General features: G+C 42.4%; 1 protein-coding gene across 1 annotated transcript in view; it reads right to left on the reverse strand.

The window, feature by feature from the left end:
* The window catches only part of LOC113129299 (cadherin-2-like), a 131,073-nt gene that overhangs the window by 17,962 nt on the left and 94,718 nt on the right, over window positions 1-18,393 (reverse strand). Inside the window, exons 9-13 of the mRNA XM_026305216.1 lie at window positions 18,114-18,299; window positions 15,588-15,841; window positions 12,046-12,188; window positions 6,979-7,212; window positions 5,168-5,401 (exon numbers count right to left, since the gene is read on the reverse strand). Coding sequence (XP_026161001.1) covers window positions 5,168-5,401; window positions 6,979-7,212; window positions 12,046-12,188; window positions 15,588-15,841; window positions 18,114-18,299 — 1,051 coding nt within the window. The remainder of the gene's footprint in view (window positions 1-5,167; window positions 5,402-6,978; window positions 7,213-12,045; window positions 12,189-15,587; window positions 15,842-18,113; window positions 18,300-18,393) is intronic.

Genomic DNA, 18,393 nt, shown 5'->3' on the forward strand with positions numbered 1-18,393 from the left:
TCTATTAGTGATGAATAGTATTCAGTTCTGGCTTTATGGAGAGCTCTTATATATGTTAATAAACTGCTTTTCCAGGCTAGAAAAAATTCCTCTAAATTTGTGGAACGCCACTTCTTTTCCAGCCTTCGTGATGCCTGCTTTGAAGTACGATTATGTAAATTATACCATGGGGCTAGTCTTCTCTGATTCACACTTGAAGCAGCTGCCCTCCACTATGTTTATACTTGGCATAGATGTAAATAAAGATGGAATCATTTTCTTAAATTTATTAACAGCGTTGTCGGATAAACATCTGCTGTAGTGGAATTTTCTTCCAAACGCTGCATGATCCATCATTTTAAATTCAAAAGTTATTAAAGAATGATCTGACAAAACAGGATTTGGGGGAAAAACTATTAGATGTTCAATTTCGACACCATAGTTCAGAACAAGATCAAGGGTGTGATTGAAACAGTGGGTGGGTTTATTAACATTTTGAATGAAACCAATTGAATCTAATATAGAATTAAATGCAATGCTGAGGCTGTTATTTTCAACATCTACATGAATGTTAAAATCTCCCACTATAATGACTTTATCTGATCTAAGCACTAAATCAGATAGGAAGTCAGGGAATTCAGTTAAAAACTCTGAGTAAGGGACAGGTGGACGGTACACAGTGACAAGTAGAACTGGTTTTTGTGTTTTCCGGTTTGGATGCGAGAGACTAAGAGTGAGGCTTTCAAATGAGTTATAACTGTTCTGAGGATGAAAGTTTAATAATAAGTTTGAGTGGAAGATTGCAGCTACTCCTCCACCTCGACCTGTGCTTCGAGGAACATGATAATTTTTATGACTGAGGGGGGTTGATTCATTCAGACTGACATATTCATCCTGCTGTAACCAGGTTTCAGTAAGATAAAGTAGGTCAATTTGATGATCAGTTATCAAATCATTTACTAACAGAGATTTAGATGAAAGAGACCTGATATTTAATAATCCACATTTGACAGTTCTGTTTTTCTGTTCAATAAGAGGAGTGGTCTTAATTTTTAAGTTTTTATGAATAACTCCTCTTCTGTTAACTTCTGATTTACTTGATTTATATGTTCGAGGGGCAGACACAGTCTCTATGTGGTTTGAGGGGCTCTAAGGAAACTGCAGAGAGGCGTTTTAGACTGAGTCTCTGCATCCCGGTCCCTACCCTGGATTGTCAGGCTTTAGGTCGGCTAATAAACTCGGCCAAATTTCTAGAGATGAGAGCTGCACCATTCAAAGTGGGATGGATGCCGTCTCTCGCTACCAGACCGGGTTTTCCCCAGAAAGTGGCCCAATTGTCTATGAAGCCCACATCGTTTGCTGGACACCACCTAGACAGCCAGCGACGGAACGACGACATGCGGCTAAACATGTCATCGCTGGTCAGATTGGGGAGGGGTCCAGAGAAAACTACGGAGTCTGACATTAATTTAGCAAAGTTAAACACCGACTCAACATTAATTTTAGTGACCTCCGATTGGCGTAATCGGGTGTCATTGCTGCCGACGTGAATAACAATGTTTCCATATTTACGATTAGCCTTAGCCAACAGCTTCAGATTTGATTTGATGTCGCCCGCTCTGGCCACAGGAATACATTTGACTATGGTCGCTGGTGTCTCTATTTTCACGTTTCTGACTATTGAATTATCAGAGTCGGTTTCTCAGCGGGTGTCTCGCTGAGCGGGGAAAATCTATTAGAAACGTGAACAGGCAGGTGATGAGCCGTGGGCTTCTGCTTAGGAGTACGTTTCCGTTGGACCATCACCCAGGCTAATTCTCCGGGCTGCTCCGGAGCTGCCCTTGGACCGCTAACAGACCCTAAGCTCGGTGGCTCCACACCAGCTAACGGGGCTAAGCTAGCTGGCTTTTGTTCGAAGGTGCGGAGCCGCGCTTCCAAATCAGTGATCCTCACCTCCAAGGCTAACAGAACCATCATCATTAGTGACATTTCTCTGTGAAACAAACAGAAAAGGCCAGTAGTCTCAAACCCTCAAAGACAAGACAACACATGCAATCTGTTTAAAATAAGAAGTCCTGTACGTGTGCCCAGCTGAACTTCAGTAACATAGTCAATGTGAAACATGCTGAACCTTAAAGCTTGAATATGTAATATTTAGAGCATGCGATTATCAGAAATGGAATATAGTATTTATAAATATGTTGTCATTAGTGTGTAACCACTGAAAAATATGAACTGTTACATTTTCTTAATCTTCAAAGGTGCCTTTTAAATCTATATTAGGAGCAGGAGTCCTTTCACAGTGGCAGCCATGTCTTAAAGGTGACGGCCACCTCCCTCGGACCTGGAAACAGTGGGGTGCTGGGTACTCAGAAGGTTGCATTCTGCAATCTTACTACTAGATTCCACTAAATATTTGACATTTCTGCACCTTTACATAACTTTCCATTCTTTAGAGTGACTAGCCACAAGGGCAAACTGCCTTTCCTTGTACTAAAATGGCCAAAATTTTGCAAAGCTGCTAATACCATAGCAACTATGAAAGATTTGAAGTGAAAATTCAAGATCACTAATTGAATATGGGGCTAAAATGAAAAACTTTCAGTAACAAAATCATCAGAAATTGTAAAATTGGGAGAATTAATTATGCCCATTACTCTACAAAATAACAATTTAGTAATGACATGTATGTGTTATGTGTTGGAGAAGGAGAGGCATAGGACCCAAATGCAGGACAGGAAAGCAGGCTTTATTTCCCTGGGTATCTCGAGACAAACACAAAATATATCCGGATGAAATGGTAACATAGAATAACCGGATGGCACGGTACCTGGTACTACACACGCTGACAATAAACATTTGCAAAAATAAGCGCTAACACTCGCTTGTGCAATAATGCTTCCACAACAACAAAGGGACCAGAGAATCATTTATAGGGCGGAAAACAAAAGGAGACTGATAACAGGTGAAAGAAATCATTAGTGTGAAGGTGCCAGGGACCAATGCAGGGGAAAAATAGGAAGTCCATACAAAGTAAAGGTCCCAACAGAGACACATGACAGTATGGTACTGCAAGAAAGATGAAAACCCACCTATGCTAGCAGAGATCAGCCCTTACTGCACTGCTTTGCTGCTTGTAACTGTCCCTTTTATGGCCCTGGCCCTCTTATTCTATTTGCTCTCTGCAGGCACTGTTGGACTTCATCAGCAGTTTGTATTTTTATGCTTTATTTTTTATTGTCCAACTTGAAGGCACATTACAATTTCTGGTAAAATTGGCAGTTAAAATATAAAACTGTAGAGGATTTTCATAAAGTCTTCTCTAATCACAAAAGCTACCTGCAGCACTGATTCTTTCTCTGCCACAGCTCTACCACTGGATCTCTGTGCTCAGTTATCAAAGGTGCTTTCATTCTGTCTAATCAAACATCCTGATTTTAGCATCCAGGTGAAACCTTGTATGAGTCAGAGCACCATCTTGATTGCTCTCCACTGTTTTAAAATTGTGATGCAATCATTCTATACAATAGCAATGTTGGGGTGGTTGTTTCTTTCTACAAGTACTGTAACACTCTATGTTGTGATCAAGTACTTGCTGATGCACTTGCAATCCCAAAATACTGTTTGTTACATGTACCATAATCATTTATTTTATTTTCAGCTGAGCTCATTTGTTTGTATTGTACACTCTGTTGTCACCTTGTAGCATTGTAGTGAGGTGAAGCAGCTCAAAAGGGCTATGCGGTGTCCAAGCACATCAAGTGCTACTTGTTAACAAGCACATAATTCATGAAAACTGCAACCAGCTTGACACTCACACTTCGAATTAGAGCCTGGGATTGCTGCCATGGCAGGCCTATGCTTCACCAAACCAAACTCATGGTTGTTGATGTTCGCTGCTAATTGCAGCTACAAATAAAAAAAAAGAAGTTTTTTGCTTCATAAGATAAACATCAGGTCACGTCCTGTGATACTAAATGTGTGCATGGCTGTATTTACATGCAGTTGCAAGAAAAAGTAAAGGCACTGTTAGTTTCTTGGTTTTCTGAATCAACTGGTTATGAATTGTTATCTGATCTTCAAAAAAATCACAACACAATATTTCTAAGCTGATAAATCACCAAGTCATATATTTCATGTATTTATTGAACACGCCCAGTAAACATGATCAAATTATGTAGAAAACTTTTTCTTACAACTATAATCCAGAAGGCCCTGCAGCAAACTTTTACTGTTATGAGCCTAGTGAATTGGCAACATCACTAAGAGGGAAAGAAATACAAGCTGACAGACTGCAGATAAGCTGATAGTTTATAAAGTTGACCCACTTTATATATGTAGTTAAATGAGAGAATGAGCACACTTGAATATGTTAGTAATAAACCCTCATTGCATAGATTCACGTTCACCGTGTCCAATAGTTGCTGAGACTTTTATTTTAGACCAAAGAACTAGACTAACTAGACAAACTAATTGATATCAGTGCCTACGCAGACCAACTAGTGACACATTAACACTGTAATTGTAAGTACAGTGTCATGAGCTGGTGTCGGAGTGGAAGTGCGGAAGAGAAGGTAGGACCCAATTGCAGGACAAACAAAAGGCTTTATTTCCTCCTGGGAACTCCAGGGCACAAAACAACCAGAACCCACGGGAAGCGGGTGAGACGGTATTCCTACTAGGACTGGGTGAGACAGTCGTCCTAAAAACACACCTTACTCCTAACACAAACTAACTAAACTGACTAATGCTTCGGCAGGGAACAAAGAAAAGAGGGAGGTATAAATAGGGAGAAACACAAAAACAATTTTCACAGTAGACGGCAGGTGAAACCAATAAACACAAATAGCACACGTGAAGCTGCCGGGGGCCAGTGCAAGGGGAAAAAGGAAGTCTTTACAAAATAAAGGTTCCCCGGCAGGAAGTCCCAGAGGGGAATCATGACATACAGGCACTCAAAGTTGATGATGAATATTTACAATGGACAGTGTGCCAAATAATTTTAAACAAGAAATTATGTATTTACCATTGTGGTACCCACTATGGACAGTGTTGTACTGAAGTGGTGCAACCTCTTTGACAAATTTGCAAAATGTTTAATTAGTAAGACAGTAATTGAGTAATAAATAAAAAATGAATTGACAGTGAAAGTGCTTTGGGGACTCCTGGATAACTGAATGAGGCTCACCTAACAGTATGATGATACAGATAAGGATGGCGATGATGGCTCCGGTACCCAGACCAGCAGCAATGATGCGCTCCATGTCCACACAGTCTCCATGGTGATCGCACTGGCAGACCTTGACCCTCAGGTAGGATATGTTGGACATTGGCAGGTTACCAGAGTCTGTGATCATGACTGGAATCTCATAGATTCCACTGGCCAAGGAGCCGATCCGCAGTCGAAGTTGGGCATGCTCACCTAGATTATGACAAGATAAAGATGAAAGGGTAGATACATGAAAAAAATAAAAGATGGACAATTGATATGATAATGATCATGTAATCACTTACAGATTCCATCCTGTTTCATACTGATATTGTTCCACTCTACCTTGGAGCTGCTCAGTACTGTTAGGATGTACTCTGGTCACTATAGCAGCTGGGGTTCTTTGGTTTTCCAAAAGCATTTCAAAAGTACATGCTGCTGAAGTAAAACCTTGCCTCATCACATTCCAAAGATACAGGGTGAAACACATGCTGGAACAGAAATTTGACTCAAACCTTACACCAAGCCTGAACCGAATACAATCTGTTAGCTACAACAAACTCTAAACATATACAATATGAAAATCTTTCACTCAGAGCTGAAGTTTCATACTGTACATCATGTGATAATGTCGGTATGGAAGTCAACAAAAACCTAGACAAATCTCAAGTCTATTGACTCAAGTCTTTACATGCAAATTGAAAGTCATGTCTTTCATGTCTATAAATGCTGACCATTACACTGACAGCTTTTGGACATTTGTTTTAAAAACTGTACCCTTCTATCTTAACATAGTACAGCAGTGAGTAGTCTGCACAAATAGAGGCTGCATCAGTGATGGTCACACTTGGAATATATCAGCCATGATTAGATGCAATATATAAATATCACTCTGTGTTAAGTCAGTACTGTTCTTACAGTAACCAGATGCCCCTACATTGTCATGTACTTTGACTGTGAGTTCAATTGATATCTCGACTACTGTCGGTTGCCATTGCTGGACTGATCTCTAGGTGCACAGGAGGAAGGAGAAAGGGAAGACAGTAGGCAGAAGAGAGAGAAGGTCCAAAGCCTCAGAAGGGAGGGAGAAGAAGAAATGACTTTTTCTAGATCCACCACTGGTAACTATATTCACTTCTAACTCATATCTCATATGGCTCACCGTCATGTTAAACTTAGACCAATTCAGATATCTCTAGTGCCACTGTGGTTAAAATTATTGGTCCCACTGTGATAGAAGATCAGGAGGTAGATCATGCTATTTTGGAGTCACAACATATTGCAAAACAAAATTCACTTCTGTAGCATATTGGAAGGCTGAGATTGTCATCGTCTTACAATTGTCCTTTGACATAGATGATTTCACGTAATTTTCATCTTTGATTGTATTCTTCTTTTTAAGCAGAAACCATCTATCCATTCTCTATACCAGTCTAATTCAGGATTGTGCTGGGCTGGGGCCAATCTCAGCTGACACTAGGTGAGAGGGGGGCACACTCTCAACAGATCACCAGTCTATCACAGGGTTGACACGTAGAGACAAACACTCACATTCACACCTACAGGCAGCCACTAATTAACAGGTTAGCATGTGTCTGGACTGTGGGAGGAAGCTGGAGTATATGAAGAAAACCCATGCAGACATGGGGAAAAAATGCAAACTCTATAGTACATAGAAACGTGTCAGGTTCGAATGGGATTTGAACTCAGTACCTTAAGCAGAAACACAAAGAAGACAATGAATATGTGCACATGACAAAACTGACATATTTAGACATTCTCACACTAACCATTGAGGCGACTGAGCGTCCAGTTGCGGCGAATATCTGACGGCCGATTGGCCAACTCAAATGCAAAGGGTCCAGCATTAGGATTCAGGTCAGGGTCATTGGCTGTGATGTTGATGGCATTGGGATCTGGTTTCTCACACATTTCTACCTCAGGGGGGAAGACGTGAGGTGCATTGTCATTAATATCCAGTAGATACATCTGAAGGGTGCCTGTCCCACTGGCAGGTGGGACACCTGAACACATGGAATAAAAACATTTTTCAAGTTAATTAAAGTCAGTTGAGGCAAGTTAAAATTAAAATGGTGGATTGCATTTTAAATGATAATAAACCAAACTATTTCGCTTTCTGTGATTCATGTAATTAGCAACAAGCCAATCACCCGCCTTACCATATCCTTATAATAGACTGCCCTCCAAAAGTTTGAAGTTATTCAGTGTAGCTTTTGATTCATCCAAGTTTAATGATGTACAATACTGTTTGGAAAGCTACAACATTATTTCTTAGGATAACAAGAAAAAAACAACATGAAGTTTAATGTTACAGTCATTACAACTCTGATTCCTGAACATATCCACCTTTCTGCAGTCATTGCCAGAGCTGTTGGGCTGTTTGGGGGCAGTCGTGGCCTAATGGCTTAGGGAGTTGGACTTATAACCTGAAAAAGCAGGTTCAAGTCTCAGGTCTGGCAGGAGCGTGAATAACCAGTGCCCTGTCTGCCTTCAATACCATGACTGAGGTGAGACCCTTTTGAGCACTGGACTCTGGGTGCTGCAGCATTGGCTACCCACTGCTGTGTGTGTGCACATTGTGTTAAATGCAGAGCACAAATTCCAAGTATACTTGGCCATATAAGTCACTTTAATTTGTTGACTGCATGCCAAACTCTTGGAAGTTCTATGGGATTGAGGCTATGATGACTGATAGAATACCATCCTTCTCATTATTTGTGATTTGTGCACAACCTGGATTTGTGTCTACGAATGTAATCTTGCCCCAAGACAAAATTAATACCAGTCAGTCAACTTCCACAAGGTACAGCATGATGGTGCAAGATGGAATGATGGCCATGCTAGTTGAGTGCTCCCTGGATTTTGTAGAGTTCTCAGACAAAACACCCCCAGACCATCACAGATCTTCCCCCATGTCTCACTGCTGGGGTAACACATTGAATCATGCTTTCACCTACCACTTCATAGCAGGCACAAGTTTGTTCCAGTTTTTATGAGCGTGGGTCCTATGATCTGCACCTACTGATATTTTCAGTTTTTTGGCAACTGCGCTGAATGTACTGTATAATCCTTCATCCATCCATCCATCTTCTTCCGCTTATCCGGGGCTGGGTCGCAGGGGCAGTAGCCGAATCAGGGATACCCAGACTTCCTTCTTCTGGACACTTCCTCCAGCTCTTCCGGGGGGACACCGAGGCGTTCCCAGGCCAGCTGGGAGACATGGTCCCTCCAGCGTGTCCTGGGTCTTCCCCGGGGCCTCCTCCCGGTGGGACATGCCAGGAACACCTCCCCAGGAAGGCGCCCAGGAGGCATCCGAAACAGATGCCCGAGCCACCTCAACTGACTCCTCTCGATGTGGAGGAGCAGCGGCTCTACTCCGAGCTCCTCCCGGGTGACCGAGCTCCTCACCCTATCTCTAAGGGAGCGCCCGGCCACCCTGCGGAGGAAGCTCATTTCAGCCGCTTGTATCCGCGATCTTGTTCTTTCGGTCATATCCCAGAGTTCATGACCATATGTGAGAGTAGGAACGTAGATTGACCAGTAAATCGAGAGCTTTGCCTTCCGGCTTAGCTCCTTCTTCACTGCAACGGACCGGTACACCGACCGCATTACTGCTGCCGATGCCCCGATCCGTCTGTCAATCTCGCGTTCCGTCATTGCCTCACTCGTGAACAAGACCCCGATTTACTTAAACTCCTCCACTTGAGGCAGGATATCTCCCCTGGCCTGGAGATGGCAAGCCACCTTTTTCTGGTTGAGTACCATGGCCTCGGACTTAGAGATGCTGATTCTCATCCCAGCCGCTTCACACTCGGTTGCAAACCGCCCCAGCGCACGCTGGAGATCCTGGCTCGATGGAGCCAACAGGACACATCTGCAAAAAGCAGAGATGAAATCCTGTGGTCCCCGAACTGGACTCCCTCCGGCCCCTGGCTGCGCCTAGAAATTCTGTCCATAAAAGTAATGAACAGAACCGGTGACAAAGGGCAGCCCTGCCGGAGTCCAACGTGCACTGGGAACAGGTCTGACTTACTACCGGCAATGCGAACCAAGCTCCTGCTCCGTTTGTACAGAGACTGGATAGCCCTCAGCAAAGGGCCCCGGACCCCATACTCCTGGAGCACCTCCCACAGGATGTCATGAGGGACCCGGTCGAATGCCTTCTCAAGGAGTGTGATCCCTCTGTAGTTGGAACACACCCTCCGGTCCCCCTTCTTAAAAAGAGGAACCACCACCCCGGTCTGCCAATCCAGGGGTACTGTCCCCGAACGCCACGCTATGTTGCACAGGCGTGTCAGCCATGACAGCCCAACAACATCCAGAGACTTGAGGTACTCGGGACGGACCTCATCCACCCCCGGTGCTTTGCCACCGGGGAGCTGCCGAATTACCTCAGTGACTTCGGCTTGGGTGATGGATGGATCAGCCTCCGAATCCCCAGCCCCTGCTTCCCTTATGGAAGACGTGTTGACGGGATTGAGGAGATCCTCGAAGTATTCCTTCCACCGTCCGCCAATATCCCCAGTCGAGGTCAGCAGCTCCCCACTTCCACTGTAAACACTGTTGGTAGAGCACTGCTTCCCCCTCCTGAGGCGCCGGACGGTTTGCCAGAATTTCTTCAGGGCCGACAGGTAGTCCTTCTCCATGGCCTCACCAAACTCCTCCCATACCCGAGTTTTTGCAGTCGTCACCGCCTGGGCTGCAACACGCTTGGCCCTGCGGTACCTGTCAGCTGCTTCGGAAGTCCCACAAGCCAGCCAAGGTCGGTAGGACTCCTTCTTCAGCTTGACGGCATCCCTTACCACCACCACCGGGTTCGGGGATTTTTTGATCCTTCGATGTCGGCTCTTCCTATCATTGTGAAGCAGAATTTACCAAGCGTTGGATTGTTCACCCACTAATAGGGAACGTGAGCTGGGATTAGACCGTCGTGAGACAGGTTAATTTTACCCTACTGATGTATAATCCTTGTCTTTCAAAATTACGACTGACTGTCTTGCTTCTAATTAAATTTCATCTCTATTTTTCATTATTTTGGAAAAGTGTGAAAATGTTCAGTTATTGCATATATAACAGTTTATAACAGAATTTGCAAAACCAGATCAATGTGGCAGTATGACATGCAAACAATAATGTTTGTTAGCTCTTTGATAGTTTAGAGGTTAAGTCATTTTCTGTATTTCTGTGTATGAAACACAGAACAGCCATTGAAAGTTAAAATTAGTGGCGACCATTTTGAGCAGTCCAAGGTCTTTTTCTATAATCACATGAAACTGTATGTCCATTTACTTTGCAAGGTTAAGGCATGATGTTTTAGCTTTTCAAAATAATATGAATATCAATAAACTTCAATGAAACCAAAACTACAACAAGCAATAATGGAGTCCCTAAAAAACACTGGACGTACAGTGTGTAACTCACAGTATGTACCTCTTGCACAAGCATGTGTATGTTTGTCCTTGTGTCTGAATGTGAGTTTATATCAACAAGCTCCTTGTGGTGGGTGTGCCTGATGAGGGTAAAAGACAGTTAGTTAGCAGGAAGCTCAGAGCACAGCAGGCTCTCTGTATAGAGACTGTGCAGGGTAGAATGGATGGATGGAACTGCTGCTCAACAACATTCTTCTTCAACAATTTTCCACTTTGAACAGAGAATCCTCTTTTCTATGGCTATAAAGCACAATTGTGATCAGAATAAGTGGAAGGCTTTGGGAATCTGGCGCTAAACAGACAGGAAAACATCTCAATTAGAAATCAATGGAAGGTCTGTGTCCAAAAGCCTGTCAGTGTAATTATATACACCTCCCTGATCTTAACATTTGATTATGGGAATAACGAAGGGAAATGTAATTAAAGGTGCACAGTACAATCTGTTGTTTAAAGAAATAAGTAATCTTTCCATTTTGTTTAATAAATCTATACTAATGACTTTGGTACCAAACTAATCCTGAACTTTCTACAGTATATTCAACTGAAATGTGCCTTGACCACATCATAAGAACCATTGCATAAAAGATGTGTATCGCAATTATAGCATTGTCAGGCAGTTGTGTACCAAACATCTGGGTGGTTGGGCTGTTTTTGATTGACAGCTAAGACTATAAACAAACTCGCCTTACACTCGCCGTTTGAAGTAGTACTGAAGAGCATGAACAACAACAATTTACAATCTAAATGACAGGTAATTTTATTAGCCTGCTAACTGACATTCAGTGTTCTGGTCCAAACATGGTGCAGAACAAGACTTGTCCTTGTTTGTAGAAAAGAAAGACATATGCTAACTAGACAGTTCATGTGAATCATGGTCTTGGTTACTGCTATTTCTCCCTTTGGACATGGACCCATTCTCAAAGCACAGATTACATGGAAATTTAATTCCAGACACACTTTAAAACCTTATAGGACTACACTGAAGTAATTTAAAATATTTCTCAATTTTTGAGGATATCCTGAGTAATGTATCACATCCTCTCTATGGTGGGCATAGTACTATCAGGACAAAGGCAAAGGGTGAAATTATATTATATTATATTATATTATATTAAAAGTAGATATTTCTTGAGTAATGTAGCCTGCAAACTTTCAATAAACGTGTCATGTTGTTCTAGTTTAACTACTTCCAGTGAAGATTAGCTTAAACTTCACCAGTCAGAGTTTCCAAATTAGCTTTATCAACACTACAGATATAATGCAGAAGCTTAAACTATGACAATGACTCCAGAGTAAAACCAGCACTCCTGCAATTATTTAAGGAGCACTGTGTCACAGTGAAACACAATCCACCTCTGTAAGTGTGGGAGAATGGGGTTACTGCAAGGCACAGCCCACATGACTTACCGTTATCAGAAGCCATAAAGGTAACGTTATAGAGGTTGTTCTTGACATAGGGAGACTCTCGGTCAAGGATAGCGATAGTGGAAATCCGACCGTTAACTGGGTCGATCTCCAGCCAGTTGGCAGGGTCATACATCTTGGAGTACCTGGATTCAGTGAGAGAGAGACAGCATGAAAAACCACCACGGCTGTTTTATCTGATTCCCTGGCTATAGGCCAAACTGCTACTGGGAAGCTGATATATGGAGGCTGCAGCACTCTCACAGGGCAACTACAATTCACTCATTTATTCTCTCTGAAAATAATTCTGCTTTCAAAATAGTTGAAATTTATATTAAAAGAAATATTTCTTGTCACTGGATTTTTATTTCTGATTTGGAAACAATACATACAGAGAAGGAATCCTAACAAACCTCCAGTGAGTTGCTGATGAAAGATGTTTAATTTACTTATACATTTGCATGCTGTAAAAGCAGAAATGGTCATGTTTAAAACTGAGAACTCTGTTGTGAAATAATGTGAATCTATGAATAGGAATATTGTCCATTTTGAAAATTTTTATTTGATGAGATAACAAGTGTTATCGAGTGTTTTTGAGAGTGTGTGTCCTGACTACGGTCATGAGCTTTGGGTCATGACCGAAAGGACAAGGTCTCAGATACAAGCAGCTGAAATGAGCTTCCTCCGTAGGGTGGCAGGACGCTCCCTTAGAGATAGGGTGAGGAGCTCGGTCACCCGGGAGGAGCTCGGAGTAGAGCTCCTCCACATCGAGAGGAGCCAGCTGGGGTGGCTCGGGCATCTGTTCCAGATGCCTCCTGGGAGCCTCCCTGGGGAGGTGTTCCGGGCATGTCCCACTGGGAGGAGGCCCTGGGGAAGACCCAGGACACGCTGGAGGGACTATGTCTCTCGGCTGGCCTGGGAATGCCTCGGTGTCCTCCTGGAAGAGCTGGAGGAAGTGTCCAGGGAAAAGGAAGTCTGGGTATCCCTGCTTAGGCTACTGCCCCCGCAACCCGGTTCCGGATAAGTGGAAGAAGATGGATGAATGGATGGACAATGTGTGTCCACCAATGGCTGTTGTTAGGCTACAAAGACTTCAGCACTACATTTAGAAACATATAGTGGGATGTAAAAGAAAGAAGGATGGGTACAAATAGCAACAGGCCTGTAGACTTGTTGAACTGTTAGCCCAGTGCTGCAGGAAATTTTTTTCCAGGCAGTATTTATAGAAAAAAATCCAACTACCTCATCAGAGCTACCTAACCTTTGATTTAAAACTGGGACTGCAACAGAGAACAGCATGTCACCTTTGCTAATTAGAACCTTGACCCTATTACTGAAATGAAACTGAAGGGAAATCTCAACAAAAGTGTTCTCATATCCAGATAGATTTAAGACACTTTCAGTCATTCTTTGTCATAAATCTGGTTATAATCCTTTCCTACATGTATATCAATGTCAGCCCTCCACTGGTCTAGTTGGACGCAGTACTGCATTTTAAGCTGCAATTAGATCCAAAAACTAGATCTTTTCTGCTTGAATGCATCATATTTAAATGCTTAAAAAGTTTTTCATTCCAACACAGTTCGATAACAGATCAAGCTGATCAGATCTTTTCTATATAGAAAAGGAGTTTTTATGGCCAAAGAGAAGAATGTGTGTGACCATATGTTTGAAAGCAGAGCATACTTGGCAAAATATCAAGATACACTGTAAGTATATTGGTGATCATGGAAATGGTATGATTTTTACTTGCTCATGTACATATGTTTTGATATGCTTTGTGACATGACATTACTTCATCAAAAGGCTTTTCATTAAATTAGCATTTCAGCATTGTACAAACAGACTGTATATTTAATGCAATTCTGGGACTGGTAGCAATGTATATTTTTTCTGAGTGCTATTTCCCTAATAGCAAACCCTGGATCACTAGTGGCATATCAAGGCAACCCTTAACCAGAAAAAGGAGGCATTTAAAGATGGAGACAAAGAAAGGCTCGAACACATCCAACGTAAGCTGAAGAGGAGATTAAAGCAGGCTAAGGAGGACTACAAAAAATAATAAATAGAGAACAATCTACAGCACAACATCAGAGAGCTGTGTAGGGCAACAACTTCACTGGCTACAAAAAAAAAAGAACAACCAGGCACCAGTGGTTGATGTGGACAGAGCCTCCATCTCCAAACTCCTCCTTGTCCACCACCTGTGTGCACCTTCACCACTGCAGCTACACCCTCTCCCTCATCTGGGCATTTTTGGCCATCTGTCACAGTAACAGGGGTGAGGCTGCAGCTACAAAGACCGTGCCATGGGAAGGCAGCTGGCCCAGATTGTGTATGTCCAAGGCTAAGGCTAAAATAAGCATTGGGCTGCCCAAATGTGTGAGCCTCTACAGAGGATCTTTAACCTGAGTCTAAAATTGGGGAGGGTCTTCGCCTACTAAGGCTTAAGGTCAAACATGCAATTGATCCCTGCAGTTTGCTTACAGAGAACACATTGGTGTGGATCATGCTGTCCTCTAGCTGCTTTACTGTGTTTTGTCTCATCTGGAAGAACCTCCAAGTGAGGATTATGTTCTTTGATTTTTCAAGTGCATTCAATTCCATCTAACCAGTGTTGCCAAATGCAGACGTATTCTGATGATAATGTTGCATGTATCAGGAATGGACAGGAAGAGAAATATAGAGGTCTGATGAAATTCTTCATTCAGTGAGTCACAAAAACTGTGTCCTACTGAACACCTCTAATTCCAAGGAATCCTCCTTGGAATCCTCCACTACAGACACTGAAGTGGTGTCAGCCTACAAATATCTAGGTGTGCACCTGGGCAATAAGTGGAACTGGTCACTGAACACAGATGTACAATTTAAAAAAGGGCAGAGACGACTCTTCCACCAAAGATGGCCTAGGTCCTTAGACATCTGCTGGAGAGTCAGCATAAAGCAGAAGGATGCAAGGTGGCTGGAAAAACTGATGCAAAAAGCTGGTTCAGAGACTGGAATGAGGCTGAACTCACTGAAGGCTGTGGTGCACACAGAAAAAGGTACACCTGGAATACACTGACCATCTCCTTCACAACATCCTGATGGAGCAGAGAAGCAGCTGCATTGGACAAGTCACCTCACTGTGCTGCAGGACTGAATGATATAGGAGATCCTACATCCCCACTGCCATCAGGCTCTACAACAACTTAGCCAATGGCAGATGACAACTGTCTACTGACTCCTCTCACTACTGACTTACTAATTAACTACAAGACAACCTGAATTTCCTTTTGGGAATGAATCAAATCTATCTTATCATGTCTTATCTTATGCAACTTCAAAATGCATTCCAATTAATCCATATAAAGATTAAAAAATGAAAAGCTATTCAGATGTTCAAAGGTTCTTCTTATCAAAATTGGAGAAAGACACAGTTGTCTTTCTACTTAAACCTGATCGCATTTTAATTCTACGATTTGTTATGTTTTAGCATTGTATTTGGACTTACAGCTGAAACTCTGTGAACTCACTGAAGTAATATCTTCCAGTGTGGGTCTTACCGGATGGTTTGCCTCATGAAGCGGTCAGGGTCCTGGGCAGTGAAGGTGGTGAGCAGAGACCCAGCAGGCAGACCCTCCTCCAGTTTAATAGACTTGGGGTTGGGGCTGAACTCCGGACTCTCATTGATGTCCAGGATCCGTACAGAGACAGTCGCTGTGGACTGACGAGGCAGGTGGATGCCTCGGGCTAAAGGAACTTCATTCTCAGCCTCTACTGTCAGCATGAAGGAACGGGTCAGCTCAAAATCTATGGGCTGGACAGAAAAAGAGAAAGACAGGATGATAGTGAACTGATAAAACATGATGAAAAAAATACTATGAGAGATTATTCCCACAGTAGATGGTTTATTTTACTGTTGGGTTAAGAAGAAAGGGCACTGATGAGAGTGAACTACTGCTGATTATGTCATACGAATATTGGTTGATCTGTGGGATATTATTTCATGTTCATGTTGTGTTAAGAATTTGTCAGTGTGGATAGAAACTGGATACTAGTCTGCTCCAGCTTTGATGACTAATTCTATATTGCCATTTCTTACACCACTAAGGTAAATTCTGTACCAGTTGTGAATGTGAGGGAAGGTACGTATAGTCTGGCTGGTATATGGTTTAGTTATTTTTTGAAATTTCAAATCACCAAAACATTTCCTTTCACTGTGCTCAGCTGTTCTGCGTGAAACTACTAGCACTGTGTGAGCAGCAAGAGACTGGGATTTCCTAAATCTGTGCCAGCTTAATCAGGACTGAATCTTCAAGTATGTGTTCACAATTGTTCAGCTCTATCTCAAAGCAATGGCCAGGTGTCTATATATAAACAAGTATTCATCCTCACACCCAATGTCAGCCTGCTACCCTTTACAGATTAAGCAGCATAGATAATGGATGGATGGATGATAGCTCATACTGGCTAGATTTTAAATGTAAAAGCCATCTTGTTCTGTGCACAAACACTTTCTGAAATTTATTTGAGGCCAATTTGAGCTTTGTGCAGTGTGTCACAAGTGGACATTTTCAAAAATGACAGCATTTTTAGTTCTAAGCTCCTTTTTGTGTTTCCCTGGACAGTGTTTCTTGTCGAGAGGGCGTAGAGGGATCATAACACAAAGCAAGGATTATTTTTTGTCATGATCAGCAACTTGACTTCCTGTGTTATGCTTTTGTTTTGAAGGATCATACAGGATCCGGTTTTCTCACTCTGTTTTCCCTGGACAGATTAAGTAATTGTTTTCACCTGCGTTTTCTCCTTAGTTTGCAGTTATATACCCACACGCAGCCACAGACAAACCCTGGTGGTTTGTCTGTGGCTTACAGTGTTGTCTGTTATCCCTGCTGTCTGGCCTCTGGTTTTCCAGTGTTCATCTGCCTCGATCCACGCTACGCTACCAGGGGTTAGAGGAGCTTTTTTTCTGTTGTGGAATTTTCTACATATCACTTAAGACTTCGAATGGGATTTTCGAAACCTCTGAACTGTTAGTCAAACCTGATAAGAAGAATAATATTTTTGTTTCAAATTTTCCTTCCAGGACACCGGAAGGCACCGTGGAAAGGGAGAAGAGTTTTTGTTTATTGTAATTTGTTTAACCTCTGTCTCCTCTGAGTTGTTAAACCAGAAACCCTGGATCCTCTGACCAAGGAAACCCGCATTGCCGCATCACCCATTCTCATAAATAAATAAAATCTCTCTTTTTTTTTTTTTTTATACTTGAGTTACCAGTGTGGTCAAATTATTGGTCCTTATTTCCCTCCATTCGTGACATTGTCATTTTGGTAGATTTCCATTTAATTTTACTAATTTATTGTTAGGCCCCGAGATCTGTTTTCCTGTTTTTCCTTGTTTTGGTTAGTTCCTGTCTCGTTAGATTGTGTTCACCTGTGTTCTATTGGTTCTTCAGTTCTGTGTATATATACCCCCTGTGTTCCTTTGTTCCCCGCCGGAACATTAGTTACGTTAATGATAAGTATAGCGTCTGTGTGTGATGTGTACACAGCCTGTGTTTTCCGTTCCCGTTTTCTGTCCTGTCTGCTTGCCCGCCGAACGGCAAAGATCATTCGTGTTTTGCCTGAGCCCTGGACGATCCAGGGGAATAAACCTGCCTGTTTTGTCCTGCATTTGGGTCCTCACCTGTTCTTTCCTTCACCACCACCACGATAGCATAACATTTATGAAGCCTTACTTTCATTTTAGATAAACTTTATAATGCATGCACAGTACAAGCAGTGTAGATTTTGTCCCCTATCACTTACACTTAATGGTCATATGGAGGTCTGACTGTTTTATCCTGAACCTGTTCACTACTTCATACTGTGGGGCACAGCCTTGGACCCCACCATGTAAATCATTGAATTTTAGGGTGACATCTAGATTTAAGGATAGGGTTAGCTTAAAATTAGAATAAGGGTTAGAGTTTGGCAAGGTGTGTTTACAGTTAGGATTAGGATAAGTCTCCAGAAAATGAATGTCAATGTAAAGTCCGCACAAGGAAAAAAATCAAATGTGTGTCTATGTATACAAAGTGTAGTGATTACCTTGACCACAGTAAGGAGGCCCTCATTGGTGGTGGGGTCCGTAGGGATGGAGAAACGTCCGGTGGGGTCCCCAGCAATGATGCGGTACACAGCACTCCAGGCCGGAGTGTGGGGCTGGTCTTTGTCTGTCACAGTCAAGTTAGCAACGATCACATTCACTCGGTTCTCATGAATCTCGCCAAAGAACTGACAGAGACATACAAAAGGAATTTTTTGCAGCATTTTTAAACACATGCAAAATTACAGCAAAACATAAATACTTTAGCAAATATTACTCAAA

The sequence above is a fragment of the Mastacembelus armatus genome, chromosome 4 (genome assembly GCF_900324485.2).
Source record: "Mastacembelus armatus chromosome 4, fMasArm1.2, whole genome shotgun sequence".
In the NCBI taxonomy this organism is placed as follows: domain Eukaryota; kingdom Metazoa; phylum Chordata; class Actinopteri; order Synbranchiformes; family Mastacembelidae; genus Mastacembelus; species Mastacembelus armatus.